The sequence below is a fragment of the Urocampus carinirostris genome, chromosome 13 (assembly GCF_059441175.1).
Source record: "Urocampus carinirostris isolate Australia breed hairy pipefish chromosome 13, RoL_Ucar_1.0, whole genome shotgun sequence".
NCBI lineage: Eukaryota > Metazoa > Chordata > Actinopteri > Syngnathiformes > Syngnathidae > Urocampus > Urocampus carinirostris.
The window spans coordinates 16,117,017-16,141,844 of NC_142361.1; the positions used below are offsets into that span (position 1 = coordinate 16,117,017).

A 24,828-nucleotide genomic window follows, 5' to 3' on the forward strand; every position below is an offset into this window, starting at 1 on the left:
CTTCTGGCTGTTATTCTTATGAATAATCTCCTGATGTGCCTTAGCGGGATGCACAGGCTTTAACATACTGCTGGGGATTTTACCGTGGGCAACTCGAAGGGCACGTCCTGGCCGTTGTTCTTCAGGACATACGCCAGTAAACACAGCGTCCTTTCACGAGGAATAATGTTTTCTTCCTGGATCTTGGTCCAAATAGCCTCAGCCTTCTTCCAGTCATTGGTATTCTCTAATGAAGAGGTGGGAATAAAAACATTTACAGCTTTCTTGGCTTGAAAGCAAAGAGTCATGCTAACAAAAGGACAATCTAGATAAAACTGAGCAACTGACTGATCTGTTTTGAATTCATGAACAGGAGAATCAGTGCTACTTGCAATGCCAAGCATGAGAATGGCAAACAGAAGACAAACTTACTGCAGAGACGAAGGAGGTAATTGTACATTTCGTCACGATCACACTCAAATAACTTGGAGGTCATTTCCACCATCTGCTCCAGGACTTCCATCTAGGGGTACCAGGATTTCATGTTTTACATTCATAGTTTATGATTCAGTCTTATGGTGAACGTGTTACCTGTTGGTTGGCAATGCATTTCTCTGCGTACCATTGCAGACGCCCAGGCCTTGCCCTCAGTCCAGGGGTCTAGAAGCCAGAGGGGGAATAATTATAAAAAAATAAAAATACATGTGACTTTATTCCTTCATGTCTCAAATAAGCCCCCCCCCACACTTAAACATAAAATATACACAAACAAATCTCATTTCCCTTTCCATTATATATTTTTTTAAATCACAAAAATCCTGCCTATATGAAAAAATTGATTTGGGAAATGGAAATTTATTTATTTTTCCTTTCTGAATATAAGACGATGAAATATGCGAGATAATATTTCAAACACCACTGTGTACTAGGGAATAGAACGGCACTTAAGAGGCCACAAAGATATTGAAATGGTCCAACAGGATACAAAATACGGGTTGACATAGATTGAGCTGGTGGCTCGTGTAGCACAGATTTAGTCTGATACTCTGAGTGACAAGGTGATTATTGCAAAAGGATGGCGATCAGGATTTCATCTGTCTCTTGGGGCCTGGATACAATCTGAATAAAACTAGGATTGCAAGATCTCCTGCTCTCTCTCTGGTAATCCGAGAGCAGGGGGGTAGCAAAAAAACAAGAAAAAAAGAAAGAGGCAGAAAGTTAATCTAAATGAGGGAAGGGATCAACAGTGCTCAATCCCCGCTGGCCCTTTTTGATGGGGCAGCATCAAGGAAAGACTGGCCTGCTTCATCACTCACTGCTGTCTCCTCGCCCAATCTCTGTCAATCCCAACCTCTTCCTGCAAATCTCCCCTGCTCCTTCTCCTCCTTTACCCCCACCCTGCCTTCCCATCAATCCATCCCAGGCAGAGGCATTATGCGCTTACTCGAGCAGCCAAAGGGACAAATTAAAATGTGTCGCACTCAGACTCTCCCTCAGTCTGTCTAATCTTCTTAGAGACCAAAGCCTAGCGCAAGTGCTCCCATCTTTTCCTCCTTTTCAATTCCCTTTTTTGGGTTGTGAGGCTCCATGTAAAAACACACACACCTCATTTAAAATCCCTGCGGAACCAGAGTCCTAATCTGTAATCAATTTTGAAGAGGCAACTTTTTTAACCTTATTTTTATCATAGTGGAATTAAGTGAACCATAAATCTGGAGAATATTATGAAAAAAAATGTCTACATTTAATGAAAGAGTGCTTGGTTATAAAACACGACAGCAACTCCTAATCTCACAGTTTAATGTAGTGTTTTAGCTTTTTAACAGATCAATTATACCAAGTGCAGACATGAGTGTGGACACCCTTCGTTCTTAACATTTTTTTTCAATGCTATCTAACCATGATCTGTTTCAGACAGACATGCTAAATACTCAGGCTTCAATAATTGGCCCCATAACAATCCCCTACCTACCCATGACCATTTAGCACACGATTGGACACCTTTTACTACCATTACATTTAATTAGCTGTGATTAATCAGCTGCCAATTATACCAAACACAGCCTAAAGAGAGCCACCACTCAGTGGGACAGCCACTTGACACACTCTCCATGCACATTGGTGCAATGCATGCTGCTGCACACACTTTTCTGCTTTAATGACTACAACACAACTATCAATTATCACCTCAAGTATTAAAAATATGATAGATGTCAGCAGAGAAGTACATTTGCTTGACTAGGGATTTTGAAAATTTAGTTGCGAATGAGCGCATATCACAATTACGCTTTGTTGTGTTGATTAATTTGTGAGTTATATGAAACCAAAAACACCAAACTACTGATTGCCATCTTAACAGTACACAACTATCTACATTTTTGGAGTGGTACATTATCAGTGTAGAACATCAAGAACAGAATCCAATAGGTAGAAGAGAAATAAATGGCCACGCAAATAAATGACAAAGAAGTCAACCAACACAAGCTGTAAAGTTGCTTAAACAAAAAGGTCCAAATTTTGAACATCAAGTAAATTAAAAAAGTGAGGACATTGTTCGGCTAAGGCATTGATAACCATTTTGACTCATCAATGACTCATTGACTACAAAAGAGAACACCTAGTACTACTCAAACATTAAATGTTAGTTTGTTGCCCTCGATTGAGCACCTGCTCAAAAAAGTATTACATACGGCAACACGGACTGTATGAACGTTTAGTCAGACATAGGGTGTGCGTCTTTCAAGGTAAGTTTGGAAAAGAACTCTGAAAATTAAAACTCATGTCAGTCACCCAGTTCTTTTGGTAATTTGTGTGTTTACCAGTATATTAAGCTTTACAGCATACAACCTAGTGACATGTAGCTGACGTAAGTAGGATGAAGGCCTCACAGAGACAATAACACGTCGGTAGCGCATTGGAGGTTTGGGAAATCCTCAAAAGGATCAAATCCCACTTTTACTGTCCGAGGTTGAACTGAGACAGTCTTCAATCTGTTGAGACAACATAATGGCCTTGTTCCCCCTGATGTCTCATATACTGATCTGTTTATTTGTCAATCTCTTTGTGCTTATATCCAACATGTGTGCATGCAGTTCATCCGTGTCATTGCTTCTTATCAAACTCTCATTTTTTATACTAATCTCAGAGATTAATAACAGAACAATGTGCATGTATGCATGCTGTTTATTTGGAGTACAGCAGATTTTACAGTTTAAAAAAATATGATCTGACATCAAGGATATCATGAACAAACCGCAATAATCAATTTTGTGTTGGGCTTATGCTTTTAATTGGATACATGCACTCACTTTATTACCTCAATAATCTTGCGAGCCTCACGGTAGCGGCCAGTCTGCAAGAAGGCAAAAAACAGGTCGTACAGCATCGTCATTTCGCCGCGCTCTTGGCTCACCATGTCCATTGCTGGAGAAGTAAGACAGAAGAAAAACAAACTTCCTTTACAGTTCCAATATTTGGCTGCCGCCATAGTAAATTGCACCCTTCAACAATTTGAATGAAAGCCTAAATAAAGCCCTCCCAGTACACACCGCTATGGAGCTCTCTCCTGGGCTTCCCCCCACCCCCCACACTTTCTGTCCTGCGGCTGACAGTGTATTCAGCAGAGATAGGAAATGCAACTCCAAGGCATAATTTGGTAGTATTGCACTGCCCAAATATGTTCTGGTGTTGGCGGTTTAACAAAAATTTCCAACAGCTTACTCTTTGCAGTGCTAGGCTGGACGTTAATAGCTAAGCCACCATCTCCAAAAAAGGCCATCCAAGTTAAAAGTATTTCAAGAGCCACATTATGCCATTATCTTTGAAAAAAAAGTTGTTTTTTAAAATTCATTTATGTTTTGACTATACAACAGAGCAGTCTGGTTGGGTCAGCCACCACCCTTGATGAGGTCACATGAGTTTATAACGGACGTAAGAGTAGGTAAGAGAGCTTTTGGTAAGAGTGGGAGCTGGAGGGTGAATGAAGAGATGCACTCTTGAAACACTTGCCCCTCTGGCACATTGAAGTTGACCTTTTTCATACATAATGCGATGGGATGACAAAAGCAGGATGCCCCGATTTGGACTGAAAGTGAAAAAAAAGCAAACTTTTCTCAAATACCTGTAATATTCAGTTCAACAGCTAGGTCAACATCAATGTTTTACAGAACTTAATTCTGTGTCAGCTATAATAAAATATCACACAAAATTTTACTTTAAGACCTTTTTGCAAGAGCTCCGTGTCTCCTTTCTCCACCATACTGACAATAAGGTTGTGGACGTGTGGCAGTTGGCCATAGCGCTTCAGACATTGCAACGCTGCATCAAGGGCTCCTGGGAGGTCGTCGCTGGAGATAGCACATACAAAACACACACACAAAGGAAAAGAAGGAGAGTGAGCAGTGCAATCAGGCAGGATTGTATGGAGTGAAAATACAGAGTGTTAACCCTGTGCCCTCGCATTTAAGTTATGACCCAACACAACAATACAGTCCGTTTAATGCATGACAGCACAACTACAGGTGTTGAGGCCTTTTGGCCCCAATACATCATTCTCACACAATCATACACTCCCCCTCCCAATGCCAGTGAGCAGGGGGCAAATGTTTCTCTGGACAGGCTTTCATCGGAACTTGGTGCTTTGCAACAGACAAAGGGGCCAGTCTGTAGCATCTTTGCTCATCTCTAACTTCTCTCGACAAATCTTTGACTTAGTTTGACCTTACCAGCCGGGTCTATTCATCATTGCCTCCTAATGACGCCTGATTTTCCCTAAGCACTTCTCATCTTTTCAAAAGTCCTTGAATCTGGTTTGAATTCAATTCAAAACTAGATTGATTTCAGTCTCAGAAACAGCAAGCGAAGTTTGACAACTCGTTTGGCCCATTATTCTAGTATTGAAATCCAAAGTGGCACCAAAGATTGCCCAACCCCTTTAGATTCTTAATTAGCTGAAATCGTAAGAGAATAGGGCTCAATAATTTTTGTACCAAGGAGTTTTACCAAGGATTTGTGCTCACATTTTAAAAATTGTACGTCACTAATTTTCTTACTAATGGTGGACTCACCATAGGGCTATTTATTCCATACTGTGCTGTAACCTGACTTTACCTTCTCCCCTATTACCCTTCGGCCCGCACTCCTATTACTCTCCTAAACCGTGCCTGGGCCCAGTTGCCTCCAAAGTATTAATCTTTATGTTGAATAACACAGGAATACAGTATTTTAGTGTATAAAGCATTTTTTTAATTTGAACAAGAACTCAAAGTTTGGGTGCGCGTTATACAAGAGGTTCCACAAAAGAATATTACAGTTTTAGTGCAATGATTGATCAGTGCAAAAATCACAATCATTTAACATTGGGTGCAACAAGAATCCAGTCTTTCTGGTGGATAGATTACTCTTTGCAGTGCTAAAGTAACAGCTAGATGGCAAAACTGAAGACAAGTTGAGGGAGGGAACAGTTTGTGAGAGACCACTTCACTTCAATCGACAGTGATGTGACAGCAGTCCTGACAATCTGTTGATTGGGTAATTACCATGTCAATCACACAGAGGCCAGAGCAGAAAGGGCTTGGACATTGAGTGAGGGGAAAAGTCAAATGTTACAGTGATTTGCTTTTAAAAAATCCAATGAAGATGGACAAACTAATGTGGCCTTGAATTCACCTCTGGGATGATGAGCATTGCCAAGTAAATTTCTGACAGGGAAGGTGAAGAGACAACTATATTTAGATTGTCACATAAGAGTTATCGAACAATATGGTGTCCAAACTCGTTATATACATTCTTCTTCTTTGATATATTGTCTCCTCTGGAGCTCGACCTCCTATCATACTTTGCTTCTATAAGAGACATTTGAAAAGAACCCATCACTTGGCCTTGCATGTCAATTATAACTTCCAGTCACAAAAAAAAAAAAAAAAAAAAAAAAAAAAAAAAAACGAGCTAAGGATGTCAAGATGGATAATTTTACCATGTTACAATTTAAACGTCACTTTGGATTGCCATTTACTGCAGTGCCGCTCTGTTAATGTCCCCAGCTCTGCATGTCAGACACTTTTCAGCCAATTAGGCCCTGAAAAAAAATATAAAACCAGAGCTTAGCTTGTGGAAACTTGAAGGATTAGACAAGGAAGCTAATTGTGCCTCATCCTTCTTTTCTCCCCTCCTTTGTGTGACAAAATCGGGCAGGCCTGTTATCAAGCCACCATCCTCATTCGGGGGAGGACGACGTGTGTCTCCAGAACACAAATAAGCCGCTGATCATGACACCACTAGCCTGCTGTTATGTGTGCGCAAGAAGGGCATTTAGTTATGCTAATAGGAAGGCCAATGAAGTGGGAGTGATCCAACTTTGTCAGCCATGAAATGATTTGTGTTATAATGCTTAAAGCACACACACATAAAAAATGCGTTCTTCCATAAAGCATGTTACATAGTTTTGGAGAAATGCATAAAAAAAGTTTATAGAGTGGATAACAACAGTCTACAAACATTTGTTTGAATGCCAGGCCAAGCAAAGACAGTTCAAAATACTTTTCCCCACCAATAGTAATAACGACCAACTGCAAAACTATGAGAATAAAAATAATATGTTTTCATGAGGAATAGAAAAACACGTTGTAGAAGTGCATACACCAGATTATACTCTGAATTTGGCCTGGTTCAAAACGCTGCCACTGCCAGAAACTGAGGAGCGTAGTCTCTCATGTTAAGTACAATTTCTATTATGCCATTTACACATTGAAAAAGATAAACTCAAGCAATGAATTAGATTAGTTGTAAATTACGCCTATAACATAACCGATATACATTTGCGGTTTTTATTTTTAATACACGAGTCACATCGCACTCGCATTATAAGGCGCATGAAATTGTGACGATAGTAAAGGCGTCCGTTTTTGCGGGTGTATTTTAAAACATTGATACGATGCCTCAATATGTGCCGCTGACCAAAGACGCAAACCATTGTATGCAATGGGAGACGAACCAGAGTAGTGGTAGTGAGAGTGCCCGTACATTACCAATAGAAAAACCGTGGTACAGATGACATACAAATTAGCATTAGACCTTTATTATTACACTATTTGTACTCACTGTGCCACAACATTCATTTGCTTATTGCATTCTGACAGGTTAAACGGTCTTCCCTCTTCTTTACATGTACGTCGGTAACCTCTCGGCTTAATATATATGCGTACAAGAGCTAGTAGTAGTATTTCATTGAAAGACTGTTTTATTCATTTTATAAGATTCATTGGTGAATAAAAGGGAGAATGTTTAACCTTTAAGAATGTACTATGCAAATCAGTGTTCCTGCCACAATGAGTAAAAATAGTGTTATAATGGGATATGATGTAACCACTTGTCGTCTAGTGCTCAGCACTCTCACCGCCACTCCTTGGGTTTGATTCCCATTGCAGACAATATTTTGCAATTTTGGTTTGTGAATTTTATGATTTGATCAGTAATTGCACAATCATTGCTCAAATACAGTATTACAGTAAATCGTGTACGGTAAAGCATAACTATAACTACAGTATGCATTTCCAATCTTATCCGCCCTTTTCTGCTGCATAAGGTGCAACGGGTTTAAAGGTGTACTTTTAAATTTCTGGCCAAACTGGGTTTTTACAAGTGCCCTATAGAAAGTAAGGTACATTCATGGCATAGTATGAAGTGGGTGCATGAGCTCTTAGAAAGCAGCAAGGATGTTCATGTTATGTCGTATTTTACATATTTTGTCTTTTTGATGGTTCATCAAAAATAAGGCATAGAATAAAAACTCTAGAGCTGAAATTTCACACGGAATCTTGAAACAGGTCAAGGCTAAAAATGGCAGGCAGTTGTAATTTCTAAACCATTGCATTTAAAAGATCCACCTTTTACCTACATTCGAGGTACAATTACAAAATATGTCTGATTGACTCCCATGCATAACTCCCAATATTCAATATTTTATCATCCTGATTTGTCTTAATGCATTCCCGGTAATGGCTGCAATAATGCATTCTTAGACGTCTAAATTTAACGGGAAAAAAATAAAAAATAGGTGGATTTACACACAGATACCACCAGATGACGCCAGAGACAAATCAATTATTTGTCTATGCAAGGATTACATTCAGAGCACAAAGAGGTACTCGACAGAATTTTTTTCACATAAACTGCTGGGATTACAAAAATAAGCAATGCACAAGTGTGCACATTGCATGCTTTATATTGTGCATTGCCTGCTGTGAATTCATTTTTGAAAAATCAAGTGTTATTTGAACGGCCTTAGAAGTCTTGTTTGATTATCAACTTTTTTGGGTGTTTTTGTTTTGTTTTACTCCTCTCAATTCAAATTGGATACGTGAAATGTGTGCACTGCTCATGCATTGCGATATGATAAGTTATTTTTGAAAACAAAATGTTTTTAAAAATTCAACAGTGAGCAGTCTGAGAAGTCATGTTGGTTTCTCAACTCTCAAATGTCTGTTTGATTTGTTTAGCTCCTGCAGTTATTCCCCTATTAGACAAATTAATTTCTGGCAAGTTTATATACGTTTCTCTCGTCAGCCTACGTCTCTACCTTGACTGATTTATGCAACGATGGAGAGGAAATACGCAACAGAAGAAGCTTTACAGGCTATTATTAGAAGATCTTCCTCATCAGAAGAACAAACTTCTTTGCAAAATGACTCTTGGCAGGGATATATGTATGGATGAGCAGCTTGTCTCGTTTTGGGGCCGCTGCTCATTCAAATAGTACATGCCCTCTAAGCCGGTGAAATATGGCTTTAAAAATTTGGCTACTTGACACACGTGCAAAATGGTAGTGTATACGGGCAACGCACAATGCAAACATGGCGAGAGAAATGTAATTGAACTAAGTTAAAACACCAGCACCTGGAGGTAGAGAATGGACAGCACCAGAAGCCCAAAATTATCATTGACTAAAACAAAACAAAGGGCGCCGTTGATCAACCAAGTGAGCACAAGTTTTCTATCAAAGCTGTTGTGTCATCTGATGTTTTTTTTTTCTTGTTTCGTTGGCTTGTTAGCCAAGGTCCCACTAAACATTTTGAAGTAAAAAAAAAAAAAAAAAAAAAAAAAAAAAAAAGAAAAAAAATCTGAAGTTAAAACTCAGCAAAGGCATGGACAATATATGGTCAAATACCTAGATTGTGATTATTTTTTTATATAAAATTGCCATTATCAAAAAACTGGGACCTTCTGAAAAAATCTGCAGTTATACATTTTTGACTTATTTAGTCAATTATGTCATATGAAGAATTCCAATTTGCTTTAAAATACATATATGAGAGTTAACTTTGCTTTTATTATAGCACAGCTGTTACAGTCCATAAGTAGGCATAAAAGAATAATACATATACACGTAACCCAGGTCTCCCTGAACATTATGAGTGGTTAGAAGTAAAAAAATAAAAATCGGAAATTACAATTAATTAAGTTATAACACTGCAAAGGCATGGAAAATATATGGTCAAAATACCTTTAGTGTGACTTTATATTATCAAAAAATGGGGACCTTCAAAAAAATGTGGTTATGACTCATTAGAAGCTCTGATAGGGCTATATGAAATATTTCACTTTAAAAAAATGTTTTTTGATACATACAGCAAAGTTAATTTTACTATAAGCATAGCGCAGCTGTAACTGTCCATAGAGTGCATTTTTTTAAATAAAGGAAAAAAAAGCATTTATGTGCGTGTAGCTAAGGTCCCCCATGAACATTTTTAATGGTTGGAGGTAAAAAAAAAATGTAAATGCTGAGTTATAACATTGCAGAGGCGTGAACATCGTGGTTAAATTATCTTGAGGGAACAAAGTTTTTTTCTAACCCCAACAGTAAAGGAGACGATAATAATCTCAAATTATTCAGAATTATCATTCATTTGCTTGTTTCACATCTTCGTCATTGGAATTTTCTGTCTCCAATCACTTACAGAACAAGAGGGAGCTGGCGCTTGCTGCCAACCAGACTGGTAGCAGGTTAGCACAGAGAATACGCAACGGACGGGCGGGAAGGCTAACGGGGCGGCGCACATGATGGGCTGTCAAGGGCTAATCTGCTGCAGAAGTGTTCATTAAGTCATTAAATGGCGACGCTGTGGATGGGACTGGCGCGGGCGAGACTGATGCCTGCATTGTCCTCGTGTATTGCCATGCTCCCCCCGCCTTTACCCAACAATGAGTATGTCCTCTGAGTGACGGAATAAAAACAACAGAAGAAGAGAGGAAGTTGACTCCTTGGAGAAGTTAGAGTTAAGTCTTTGACACAGACTTGGACAGCGACAAGAGGCTGAACCTACTTTGCATAAGAAACATTTTGCATTAAAAGTGAAAAAAAAAAACATTCATTGAAATACTATTCATTATGTGTTTAGAGCTCATGTCAAAGATTGACATTACTGTCACAAATAATTAACTCATACTTTATTTAGTCCGGCTGAGTTGAACAAGTGACTGATCCACATCAATATACTGTATATTGGGGAATAATCTGAAAATATCTTAAGGACGGACTTTACTCAACTGGCAAACTAAGCTCACCAATTTCCAAAAGGCTCTAGTCACTAAGTTAAAGTTAAAGCTTTGCAAAAGAAGCCTACAAAATCTATAGATAACATATACATTGATTCTTTATAAAATGCTCCAATCTTTACAGCAGATGTAAATCGCAAAAGTTGTGATTAACAATATACGGAGTTAAGTTTGGTTTACGCTTGACACATTCACGATGTGCGAAAAGCTCCATTCGTCAACCACGCAGATGGCAAAAAACTCCTTGCGAAATACTTAAAATACAAATTGTATCTTATCTCTGTATGAAATGAAATGATCTGCATTTATATGGCGCTTTTCAAGTCAATGACTTCCCAAAGCGCTTTACAATGTGCTCCACATTTCCCAATAGCAGCCTTGCAGCCATGTAAGGCACTAACCTGCTTATTGGGGGTATTAGGGGTTCAGTGTCTTACCCAAGGACACTTCAAAATGTAACACGGACGAGCCGGGATTCGAACTGGGATCCCTTGATCCCAAGACGGGCGCTCTACCACCTGAGCTACTGCCGCCCCCAAACACTGTGGCAAACACTCAGAATGAAAAGTCTTGTTTTAGTCTACTTCATTTACAAACCATTATACCATGCAATTATTTTATGACAAGGGCCTGAGGACTTGTGCTGCAAAATCAAACAGTTGTAGTTAAAGGACAAAATACTTGTATTTAATTGGTGAACAATGTAACGGATCCCAGTCCCCGCATATGTGTTTCTTTTATCTTAAGGTTGATGACCCAAGAGTAAATTAACGCACTAATCTCGCCGAGGCAGCAATTAACAATTGAATCAGGCAAATGCCTTTGCCAGAATTCCCACAAAAATAAACATTGGAGGGGGAGCACCTGCAAAGTGCTACTTACAAAGTAAACATGCTATGAACCAAAGTGTACAGTGTCTATAGGTTTGCGAGTCCCCTAACACCGTTGCTGGAGTAAATCTGGCAATTAGTGCTCTGTACATAATTAACATGCTAATGAGTTGATCTACTTAAAAGCTGCCCTGATAAATAGAGCACACAGACATATGCATACACACGGGAGGTGAATGGCACACAGGCGCTGAGGAGGCGGGCCGATATGAGTGACCCTACGGCCAATGTTTGATAACAGTGTTTTGCATTTTTGTATTGACAGAAGCGAATACAGGCACTCCATACAAACACACACCTTGGGAATATAGCAGTGGGTGGGCAAGCAGAGGCGGGGGCTCATGGGAGAGGTTGCAGCTGCCAAGTCCAAAACAACAAAGCAACATGCACTCGGGAACACAAAAATGCACACAAATGAGCAATTTCCACATCCTCTCTCTGTCGGAGTCGCTGAACCAGAAGGTAACCTCAGCTATGATCACAGGGAAGGATGAGGGACGGGCCCAGATACACATTCACACATATCCAACATCAGCCAAATGGATGCGGCCTGAGAACATGCTCACAAACAAAGCAGGGCTTAGCATTACCTGTCCAAGTAGGCGCTGATCAGAGGCGCGCAGAGATTGGCACTGGGCTTAGCCAGTCCAAGCGAGAAGATGACATCTTGCAGGCGCTTAACCACAGGGGCACCACCTTTGGTCACTGCTGCGTTGAGGGTGTGGAAAAGGATGCTTGAGTGGTTGTCATTCAGCACCACATCCTTCTCCTTCATTTCCGTCAAGATTTCCACGGCCTCTGAAGAAGAGGCAGGGATACGATGTCAGACAACAGATCAACGTAAGAACGCACAATATGAAACAAAAGAAGAACAAGTAGCGTGTTTGTGAATGGTAATAAAAAGGCTGTTTTAGTTAATTGGGAGTGAGCGAAACAAACACGTATTAAAAGAGCATTTTGCTCTCAGTGTGTATGCAAATGAAACCATAGATAATGCCAACTCTGCCGTAATTGCTACGTGCGGTTTTCTAAACTAGACTACAATTACCAGACCCCCACAACGAAGGCCATCTTTTTGCCTCGGCCAACTGGAAAAGGGCTGCGGGGTGCGCTAAATTATAGGTATGCAGCGGAGAGGGCCATGCGTGGCCTTAACAAGACCTCGGTAAACGGGATGAGGGGCCTGTCCGTTTTCCATGGAAATGCAGGGCTATTTACTTTGCCACGTGCCCATCTGCTCAACACAGAAGAGCGCTAAATAGTGAATGAGGAGGGTCTATGTACACGTCTGTTTATTAGCAGGCTAAAGTAATTAAGATGCATTTATCATCTATTCAGACAGTTGCTAATGGGTTGATAGCGATACAGCTGCTCTTCAAAACAGATACTAATCTATACACCAGGACCATGTAAAAGGAAGAACTGTGAACACAAAAATCTTGTGGTGACTTGTAACTTAACTACAAAAATACTATACTACTGTAATGATTATATCCCATCATGAGGATATAAACGAAAGTAAATTATAGTGGCTAAAAAATAAACTTAAAGTAAAAATCATGTATTGTCAAAAAGTCGCAGGTTCGATTCCCGGCTCCTGTGTGTTATATGTCCAAGTGTCCTTGGGCAAGACACTGAATACCTAATGCCCCCGATAGCATGGCTGACGCTGCTATCGGTTAGTTAGTGTGTGAAAGGGAAAAATGTGAAGCACATTGTAAAGCGCTTTGGGAGGTCTTCATTGACTTGAAAAGCACTATATAAATGCAGACTATTTACATTTTAAAGTTAATGTTATAAAACCTTTAGCAAATAAATGTCCTAAAGTGTATAATGTATGTTGCTGCCTCTAAGGTCTTTGTGGACTCCAAACTAAAGCGTAATAATAACTGCCCTATATTATTTTTGGGTCAATAATCAAATCAACAAACAATCAATACGAGAGCTGAATCAAATTGAAGAAATCACTCCAAATTGACCCTAAAAGGTTTCCTTGGATGTACTGGCCCATCCTTGAATTTCACCTTTAATTTTTATCATCAAGTGTGTGAGGCTGATATAAAATACCTCATATTCTCACTTTTGCCCCCCTATTCCCCTAAACTCCATCACACAGTGAGACACCCACTAATCTTTGTGGCCAATGGCTCAGACTTGATATGCCCAAATGGAGTGGTCCATCCACCATTCAAATCACCTTGTACCTCGTGGCATCCATCACTGCTTTTACCCATCCGTCTAGCCAGTATGCATAACCATCAGTTCAGCCAAGCATTGGGGCCAGCAAAGCGAGCCAGACTTCTTACACATACACAATCACGCTGGCATCAGGAGAAAAAGAGGAGGACAGCCAAACAAATATCACACAGCCCAGTGATTCATCTAATGTTCCATGATTCAACTGCAGAAGAAAACATACTAAGAGTAGCAACTCACAGCATGTTACAGAAAAAGTAGGCAAGAGCAGTCAAGGCCAAGGGCAGGTCAAAAAGACAATTGGTGATGGGGAGGTGTAGTACGTTTATTTATAAAAGATAGAGGGAAGACATCTGAAAGACTGGGGAATTTACAGTAAGGGGGTCTATTTTGTGAGTTTCAACACATTCTCAAAAGAGCTATGGATATTTTGGAGGGAAGACTATATTCAATCTCCCTTGTTGAAACTAAAACTGCATGTTTTAGGTCCATAGTCTTGCTTTTACAGAATGAGCCACATTGACGATTTTTATAATGTTGAATGGATTGTTGTGTGGGCGAGAAAATTGATTTTGACCAAAAAAAGGGCCATTGGATTTGGGTAACAGCCGCAGATAGGGCAGGCAAATATATTACAAATGATTCAGTTCTGTTTTATACTTAATCTACAATCCATCCATTTTACCATTTCCTATATTAGATGTATTTATTCAGCTTAGTAACACAAGAAAATAAATTCTGCTGTCCCACATTCTCATGTGATGCAACAAAAATGACAGTTTTTTTTAAGATATTGCTTTTTTTGGTAAAAAAAATAACATCTGTATGGGCGGGGGAATGGTTTTGGACAAAAAAGCCCTATTGACATGCTATTGGGTAAAAGCCAAAGTTAGGGCAGGTTAGCTCCTGCAGTTATTCCCCTATTAGACGAATTAATTTCCGGCAAGTTTATATACGTTTCTCTCGTCAGCCTACGTCTCTTCCCTGACTAATTTATGCAACGATGGAGAGCAAATACAGAAGAAGCTTTACAGGCTATTATTAGAAGATCTTCCTCATCAGAAGAACGAACTTCTTTGCAAGATGACTCTTGGCAGGGATATATGTATGGATGAGCAAATATTCAAATATAAATATAACTCAAATATTGTTATATTTGGTGCAAACTCTTTTAGATCTGTTTTACACTCAATCTTCCTTCCCCAAGGCTAAATTGCATTGCATAAAAAGAATACATTAGTCTTTAAAGTTCTCTTTCTCTTTCTCCGCTCTTCTATCTCCAGGGGTCGGCTCGACTCATCAGTGGGACTTGATGCTAGTAAATATTTTAACAAGCGTGCAAAACTGAAAACATTTTGCGACTAATTTGGGAATTTTTGTAGCTACTAATGTGATTACAATCTTTTTCACTACACTATTGTTAAAATGCACTATTCTTTCATTGCACTATTGCAGGGGTCAGCAACCTTTTTGGTGTGGAGAGCCACTATAAAATTTCCTTGTAAATCAGTGCGCCAGTGTGTTTTTTCAAAATGTTTTGTATCCAACAGAGCCGTAATTTTACACCAGTCCAAATATACAACATTGATATACATTGAAATCGTGTAACTAACCAATTTATCGTCCACTATTCTTGTTTATCAATCAACTAAAAAATGAATGTGAAAAACAAGTGAAAAGGCCTATAGCCAGCCATTTTTACCACAAAAAAACAGAATCAACCATTCTTCATCAACTATAAACTACAATCAAAAAACAAGTAATATGGACAGCTACCATACCATTCATCAATGAAATCTTATTGGAGAATATATCAAAATTTGAAATAACAGCAGCAAAGCAGAAGGCACGCACGCAAACGCGCACACACGCTTCTTTAAAATATAATAGTAAATGGTTTTCTGTGCTTTGCTATCCAGTGAGCAATGTGATAACTTGCTTCACTGGTGGTGTTTTTAGCGGTGACTAAAGGTTTTCAGGGTCTGTGTTTATTGGCCATACCTGGACACTGCTTATTTTAATGTCTCCGTCTTGTCTGACTCATCTTTGAATTAATGTTCATGTTTCGTCTCGAAACGACGTTTGACACTAGCTGTGCGAGGTACAACGCTCTCGAGGCATAATGCACAAACAGGAAAGTCATTTTTTGCACAAAGCCCCATTCGTCTGTCCACGCTGGCTGGAAAGAACGAGATGTTTTCGCTAGAGGAGCAGTCAACATTAGTTTATTTATCGCGGGCGTGTGTTTCGTTGGCTGGGTTAAAACACTGAGTTCTCCTCTGCGAGGCGGCGCGCAAACACACACTTAAACACGGTGCACAACTGAAAATGTCAAATTTCAGGTAAAAATTGTCAAGAACCACAACAGGATCAGGACCCAATCGCGTGAGGTTCTCACACAAGCCTTTATTTTACGGGAAATGGGGAGTCATGCACGTTAGGCAGCTGGTCTGGCGTGGAAAGACAGAAAGCCAGAGACCGACGAGATTGATTCCAGTTGCCCGAGTTAATACTGGACGGATGGGGTCGATACCGGACAGGACGGGTCAGACAAGATAGGTAACGAATCAGGATATCGAAAATAAACAGGAGAAAATAGACGGGAACAAAAACTGGAGAAAATAACAAACAGGACCAAACGGACGGAAACAAAACTGGAACTCAAATTTAAACAGGACAAAAATAAACGGGAGCAATACCGGACTGGAAAAATTAACAGGAAAACAGGACCGAGTCAGAACCCAGGTTTTGTGGGGCAGAAGTTTGTTTGACGGGCTGACCAAGGACGCAAGAGAGTGCTGAGCTTAATATAGACAGAAAGCCAATCTCTCAACGAGCCGCAGCTGGCGCCACACGGGCGGGGCAAATTGGGCAGCATGGCAACCGTGACTCACACACAAACACACGGGCGTGGCCAATTGGCGCTATGGCAACCATGACAAAAATGCGCAAAAAAATCTATTATTTTGCCGTGCGCTCCGTGCCACTGCTGGCATGCGTATCATAGGTTGCCGAGCCCTGCACTATTGTAATAATTGAGCCAGTCTCTGAGCACTTAGTTGGAAATACTTTTTGCCCATTTATTCTGTTTATTACAGGTTTATCCTGGAGTACCCAATCTCGCTGTAGACCAGGATTTTCAACCACCATGGTCAGATGTGCCGTGAGAAATTATCTTATGTCACTTTTGAAAATTTTAAATTTTATAAAACATTTATGAATCATTTCCAGCGAATATTATGTCATTGTCAAGTGTCTTTGTTGTAAAAACTGGGGGTATTATTAATTATATTGTAATTAAACATACTGTTCAGTGTCATTTTATAAAATTTTTGGTTAGTGGTGTGCCGAAAACATTTTCCAATGTAAAAAACCTGCCCGGCTCAAAAAAGGTTGAAAAACACTGCTGTAGACAATGTTTCACCACAATGATAACAAGGACAATTCTATTACAAAAGTTTCAAGTTACAAAATATTGCTTCTAGTTACAAGGGCATGCTAGGATACAAAGTCAAAAATACAGTACAGAACGTGCCGCCATTCACCACTCCCAGAGTTCTACCTGGTACCTGGTGCGTATGCGGGAATCCCGTGAAAGAGCATGACGGAAGAAACTTTCTGGCCATAAAAGCAAAGCAAGAGATAATAGAAAGGTATGAAAACACACCCACCGTGCAGGAGTTCAGAGAAAGATAATGCAGCCATCATTCTATCAGTGCACATTTTAGAAAAAATCCATGAAGTCTCAGTTTTGTCAAAAGGAAAAACCCAAATCAAGTTTTGACAGGTTCAGCTATCGCTCATGACAACGTTTGCCTCATGCATTTCCGACAGATTGTCAAAACTAGAATGACAATAAAGTAGATCTGAATCTGAATCTGAAAAGCCGGGATAAAGCAGACGTCTTTGGACCAGTTTTTAAAGAAACACAACACAAAAAAACACTGCAGAGGACTAGTAAACAAAGAGGCCAGTTAAAAGATAAATTAATGTTTTTTTTTTTTTACATGGCCTCTTGTTTTATGTTTATTGTGCAGTAATCTAATTTTAACATGTAATTGTTTCATGTTCTGATGGCCTTTTATAATTTATTCATAAAAATTATATTTTTGTGGGGCTTGGAGCGGATTACCGCATTAACATTCATAATGAATCTCTACTTAAAAATCTTTCAGGTTACAAAGCTACTCCTGGAATGAATATTATACGTGAGTAGAGGTACCACTGCATATTCAAATTTACAGTCTATCCAGTTTAATACCTTTGCCGATGTTAAGTTTGATTAATCACGCTACTAACACAATAAATTCTGAGATTCCACGTTCAGATTGTGATGTTATTGAAAATGTTGTCAAAATTTCAAATGACATTAAAGTGGCAGTTTTAAAGTGCCTTGTAGCAGATGTAAAAACAGATGTTGAAACAGATGAGCCAAAGAAGAAATCACAATTGAGCTGCAGACCTAAATTAATTGATTAGACAAAGGGCAAGGTAAAGAAGTTGCCAAGCATGCATTGAACTAAGAAAAGGAACACAGAAGCAATCAAAGTACATGCTGCGATAAAATCAACAACACCAGCTAACATGATCATCATCTGGGGCCCGGTGTGTGCTGCGAGCAGGAAAGTATACCAGTGCTTGGGCTGAGAGCAGGGGGAGGATGTGGGGCTAACATCAAGGTTAGCCAAGTGTGCTAATGCGGGTGACAAGCGTCTCGCCCGATGCGCTCACTCTGGCTAATGGCAAACGCTTTGGCGCCGCTTGCGCTCAAGCCTGCACACACAGACGGACACTCCAACTGTCGCGGCCAACAAATGCTTTTTGCTTGAATTCACATGCAAATGTGTGTGTATACCACTCAGGCACTTTGGCGGACATGATCTGCCACGAGCATCAAGGCGGATTTCAATAATTCCAGAAAAATACACAGAGTCCTGTAATTTCCCCCCTCTCATTTTTCATTGATGCAGGGGTGCGTGTACTTATGCATGTGTGTGTATCCAGAGAGGTCGACAGGCAGCGATAAGAGGGAGGACAGGAGAGGACACACCGGGGAAACATTTGGCTGTCATTGTGCGCAAAAGAGAAAAAAAAACTGGAACATTGATGGTAATTGGCTTCTCTGTGGGCTGGAAGAAACCCACCGTAGTATTGTGAAAATGGTCTGACTAACATGCTGGGAGAAAGGGAGACCAACTGGTGATACTTACACACACACACCAGGAATTGTTAACATTCCTCCGAAAACCATAATCAGGGATCAGAATGGAGATTTTCATTTTCAGCTGAAATAGCCAGGGTCCAGGGCGGAGCCCGGTGGGGGGCTCAGGGGGGCGAAGCCCCCCTGAAGTCAACAGCATTTATCTTATTTGCTATGTGAAAATTGCACTAGAATTAATTAAATCCAACAAAACAGAAACCATGTATTATATATATATATATATATATATATATATATATATATATATATATATATAAATTAAAAAATAATAATATATTGACATTAAAAGCATTTGTAATATTGAACATGATCATGATGATACAAAATAATCTATTTTAATCATGTTTATAACAATTTTTAAATTTTGTTTATCCTGTTCTAAACATTGTATAAACACAAAAGATAAAATCATTTCATAAATAAATAGATTTATAAATACCTCAGATTGGGATTTTCTGTCACACAGGGGAACCAGTGGTTGACTGCCGCTAGTATTTGAAGTGGAAGGATTTGAAACGGCCAATAATGTTGAACCGGTGGTGTTACTGTTAGTTTCACTGCCGATTTTAAATGCGGATCCGAGTGCATAATTTGATCGCCGGCAAGCTATTTTTGCTTTGTGCTTGTTCATTTTAGCATGATCGATCAGTGCCACACAACCTTGCGTACCATAATTGATCAGATCGACACAGTATAGACACTTTGCTTTCCCTGGAACATCACACTTTGCGATGAACTGGCTCAAAGTTTCTGTAACTTCCTCGATCTTTGCGCCGATTTTAACGTTTACTGTGACAGTCTTCTCCAGCCATGACCACTTAAATTTATTCTCGATTCCTTTATCAATCTCGGAGACAAAAGCCTCGTCTTCTTTTCTTAGTATTTTCATATTTACTTTTTCAAACACTCATTTCACCGTTTGAAAAGACCGGAAGGAGCGCCATGTTTGAGAAAGCCAATGCTCTGAACAAAAGCTCCGCTGATTGGTTATCAGCGAACCTATCGACCAATGGTCTAAATGCTAACTTGGGGTGATGAAACAGTCACGTATCATACCACACCCACCCAAAATATTTTCTCATCGAATTTAGACGATATACGGGAATGACCTTTGGGGTTCAAAAACAGCGGAAATCCGCGGATCCGCGGAAAATTCTGATCCCTGCATAATTGAATACTTGATACACAACAAACCCGTAGCTATGCTATGACTGGCCTGACTAAAGTTTTTTTTAAAAAATATATTTCCTGGAAAAAAAACAATCATGAGAAGAAAACTATGCATGACATGTAATTAACATGTTTAAAGTATAAGCTTGGCCAATTAAATCATTTCATTATTACCCCAATTCTTTTTAAATATATTATTTTGTTTCCCCCAAAAAATAAAAACCTCCTTAAAATTAAAAAATATTGTCTAGCAAGTGATAGATAATTCGTCATTCGGAACATTTACTACCGAATGAAAATAAAAACCTAAAATGAGCAGAAAATTTACCACTTGCTAGATAAGATGATTTGCTTGTTTAAAGTATACACTTTTATTTTGTACAAGCTTAAAAAACTTACGAGGAAAAACGACACTTAAAACATGTATTTCTGCCAATTTCAGTATAGTCTAATATTTGACAGTGATTCTTTTTTAATTATATGTTGAAAATGATGTTAGCTTTATTGTTACATTAATGTTATGTATGTTATGTATTGAAAATCCATTTTTTTCAGTACTTTATTATTTCCATTTTGACTCGGCATGATACTTGGTTTCACAATGTTGAAGTTTGCAATTCTGTAAGAATTGGTTAAAATTATCTACTGACCTGCTCATAATAAATAATACTCGAATTTGTTTTATCCTAATTGACCTAATTTAATCACTTTGACAGCACTTTATACACAATAATAGCTGTATTAAACTGAGGTATGTAATACGGAGTTGCGTTAAAAGTCTGAAAAGCAAGTACTGTAACAAAGTGAATTGAAGTGAAAGCTGACCGTAACCAAAGAGCTTTGAGTGAAAAGCTTACCGTCCACTTGGCCATTCTTGGTAAGCACATTGACAAGTGCAAGATATTTACTAGCATCAAGAGCCACTGATGAGTCGAGGCGACTCCTGGAAAAAGAAAAGCAGAGGGAAAAGGAGAGATTTTAAAGACTAATGTATTCCGTTCATGGCAATGCAATTCATCCTATTGTGGTCGAAAGCGTGGAGCAGGTGACGGCTGAAGGATTTGGTAGAGCTTTTCCGGTGTTAAAAGCTGGCATTAGTGCAGGTCGCCCATTCCATTAATGTCTTTCCTAATACCGATCAACTTAAACTTTAATGGTGACATACAGGTTGCAGCCAAATTAGTGTATTTTGTGCGTGTGCGCGTGCATGCATGGTTTAGTAATGGCTCCACGCACATTTCCCTTTTCAGGTTAAGCGCCTCCTCAGCATTGTTGTGGCGGCAACACAGGTGGATGAGCATAGCGTAGGACCCAATGCTCATCTCGTCCTCGTGTTGCTGCTTCAGCTCTAGGGCGCGCTGCAGGTTCTGCATAAGAAATAAAGGAGAGGCCACCTTGTAAATGTAAAGCAAAAACCTTTCACTACAATATGTTAAGCAGAAATGTTACGTTTAAACTTAAGTAGACGCTCAAAATAAGCAAAAAGGACAAAAAAAAAATGTTTCTACTACAATGTGCTTTTATTCAGCTCATCGATTAAAGTGATATACGGAAAAAGATACTCTCAGTTACTCAAAGCTTTGATTACAATTATTTCCCCCCGATTCTCTGCCCTATGTTTATGTTTTATGGTAATTGTTTGTGTACATGTTATCTGATGTTATTTTTTTTTTTTTGTCTTGAATACAATGTCGGGCTAGTCAATACCACTATTACCCAGAACAACATGCGTATCAGTTTTCGATTTTGGACTAATAAAATAATTGAGCCCATTAAACATTAACATACCTGCCAACTTTTGAAAGTGAAAAAGCCTAGTAGCTAGGGTCCAGGGGCCGCAGGCCCTGGTCAGGTCCAGGACGATGTCCGGTGGGGGGTTCAGGGGGGTGAAGCCCCCCTGAAGTCAAAGGATTTTTAGCATTTTCAGGGCTTAAAATGCAGCTAAGAAGTAACAAATTTTACATTTTTTTCACAATCACAACCTCATGTTTACAGTCAATTTACCTAAACTGTACTGATGGAAATAATCAAAAGAAAGTTCTTTAAAGCTCAACAATGTATTTAATATAACAAAGTCATAGAAAACCCTCATAGTTTTCTTTTCTTTTCAATATTTGATACAATAAGAAACAAAACATTTAATTTTTTATCATTGAAGTAATATTATTCAGTGTTGGTTCTTGGGTTGGTTTTCAGGTTAGTTTGGAAACTTGTTATTTGAGATATTCCAATATATTTGTGAGTGAATAATTATATAATTGATTTTGATCAGTTTTTATATAAATAAAATAACAACCAGGCCCAACACTGACTAATACTTAAATTTTACATGCAATTTAACTATTGGAAGCAGTTGAAGATAAAACAAAATTTGGCAAACAATAATTAAACTAATTATCTAACTAAGAAAACATTTCACTGGCACATTTCCAAGTGTCACTGCACTGCATACAAGTGTATGTCCATTGAGGCAGTCACTTCTCATCTTAGAAATTCCCAATTTCACTTAACTGACTTCAGCACATATTTAAGCAATAAACAAGCTAAAGGCTAAATCTATATATATCATGCAAACAATTTCACTGGCACATTTCTAAGTGTCACTGCTCCATTGAATCAGTCACTTCTCAAAGTGAAGCAAGGCACACCAGAGTCAATTGAACATGCGAGGCCAAAAGATTTTTCTCCGCTGAAAAGCAGATAATAAGAGACTGAAAAGCCATAAACATGCATGGGTTGATTCACTTTAGCAAAATTAATGATATCCAAATGTTCTCCATGTTATACAAGCTACAGCCTAAGCATTATTTGTTTTCCATTGTGCATCGTTTTGATTTTTTCAACTGGTCTTTCGAATGGGTCACACTGTGGCACTTGTATCCAGATGATGTCATCATCATTTTCCTAGTCATCAGGCTGCCAAGCACTTTGGTCGATAGACTTGCCCGGAACTCCGTCTTGTTCTTGTTGACATGACTGAAGATGCGTTCACAGTCTGCGTTGCTGTGATAAATCACCAACACAGACTTGGCCACTTTGAAGAGGGCTCCAAACTTGGCCTTGCCAGTGGCTGGGTCCTTGAGTTTTGAGAGCTCGTTCCACGCTGTGTCCACTCGCTCAGCTTCTGTGATGGCAGGGGTGAGTGGATCGCACTGGTATACGAGGAACTCCTCTTCCAGACTCCTCTTGTCATCCTTGGTCAGGAGGTGAGGGTACCTCTCAGCAAAGAATCTCACCTGGCTGAACTTGCAGTCCTGCCTGTAGCTGATATCCAGCATCCGGGCATTCACCAGAACTTCATCCCCAAAGGGAAATGCGCTGATCATGTAGCTGCATGTGCTGCTGTAGAATGCCCTGACACTGGAAAAGAAAGTGGTGAGGTCACATTCCTTTGCATGTTCAGCCACATAGTCCCTGCAGTTGGTTCCCATGAAGAGATCCTCGTCGTCCTTCTGGTTGGCCCGGTCCTTAAAGTTCACCTTTGTGATGTCACTGGCAGCGATGATGACCTTTGGCTTCATTAAGCACATGATGAGCTTGCTGAACTGAGTCGAGAGCACATGGTGCAAGAGATGCACGCAGGGTTCATCTTTTTGGAGGAAGGTGTTGGTCTCGTTGAAGATTGGCAAGACTGCCATCAAGAAATGGGCATACAACAAAGTGTTCTTGTCACTCATCTTGGTGAGGATAAGGCTGGCTTTGCTGCTGCTGGTCTTGGTGTCATCTTCTTTCTTCTTCTCCTTCACCTTCTTAGACTTGTCCGCCACTTCCTTCTCCTTGAACATGTACCTGGCCAAGTCGAAGGTCTTGGAGGAGTCTGCTTTCTCATCTGTTGCCTGAGGAGCGGCCGTGTCCAGCTTCCTTTTCTTCTCCTCCGACTTCTTCACATCAGGAGTGTAGGGCCTCTTTCTTCCTCTGCTGGATGGCATGCTGGACTTCTTCTCATGACCCACGTCTGCCTCAAAGAACTTGATGAGAGCCGTCCACTGCTGAAGGAGTCGGTCCAAGCAATGCTCCAGGGACAGCCATCTCGTTGACACATGCTTCAGGATCTTGGCCTTGGGTAGACCTTCCTCTTCTTGGAACTGTCGGAGTGCCTGCTTGCGTTTGCTGCTCTTCTCCAAGTAGTAGAACACGTCCACAAGCAGATGATCTAGCTTCACTGGCAATTGCTTCGCCCCTCTCTGAACAGCCAAGTGGATGAGATGGCAGGAACAACCTGCAAATTAATTGCAAAAATTGTAAATGTTCATGGATAAATAGATAATATCCCCAATTCTGGAACATAATCTAAATGCATAAAAACAAGGTTGTCATGGTGTAGTAAAAATTAATACTGTAGTCATAATGTCAAGAGATGTAATGTTGGTGGTAATGGTTAATGCAAGTCCTCATATACCTATGGCTGATGGATTGTAATTTGCTTTAAATCATGTAATTTTAGTAATATTTTATTAAAAACATTATCTGAAGTTTTGATATTTAAAAATTAGGAGTATAAGAAATAACATGACATTTCCTGAAACTACTTTGTAAAACATAACTAATTAATTACATCTATACAAACACACATCTCAAGGTGATTACTATGGGCACATAAAAATAATTAAATGACAAATTTTACTTGAATTAAAATATCTCAATATTATAATTGAAATCAGTACTGTAAAAGAATCTATGGAAAATTGTATTTTCAAGTGATATATTTGATACCATAAATTAATCAGCTTGCAGCGTTTTCGTAATAGGCACATCGATATGAAATAATAATAATTTTGAATAAATTGCATAGTCAATTACCTGCGATGTATGCCGATGGAG

General features: G+C 39.4%; 1 protein-coding gene across 1 annotated transcript in view; it reads right to left on the bottom strand.

Moving 5' to 3' along the window:
- lrpprc (leucine-rich pentatricopeptide repeat containing) overlaps positions 1 to 24,828 on the bottom strand; it is a 78,690-nt gene that overhangs the window by 23,613 nt on the left and 30,249 nt on the right. Inside the window, exons 21-28 of the mRNA XM_088350952.1 lie at positions 21,244 to 21,374; positions 20,865 to 20,950; positions 12,011 to 12,218; positions 4,201 to 4,325; positions 3,296 to 3,402; positions 571 to 639; positions 412 to 502; positions 84 to 226 (exon numbers count right to left, since the gene is read on the bottom strand). Coding sequence (XP_088207078.1) covers positions 84 to 226; positions 412 to 502; positions 571 to 639; positions 3,296 to 3,402; positions 4,201 to 4,325; positions 12,011 to 12,218; positions 20,865 to 20,950; positions 21,244 to 21,374 — 960 coding nt within the window. The remainder of the gene's footprint in view (positions 1 to 83; positions 227 to 411; positions 503 to 570; positions 640 to 3,295; positions 3,403 to 4,200; positions 4,326 to 12,010; positions 12,219 to 20,864; positions 20,951 to 21,243; positions 21,375 to 24,828) is intronic.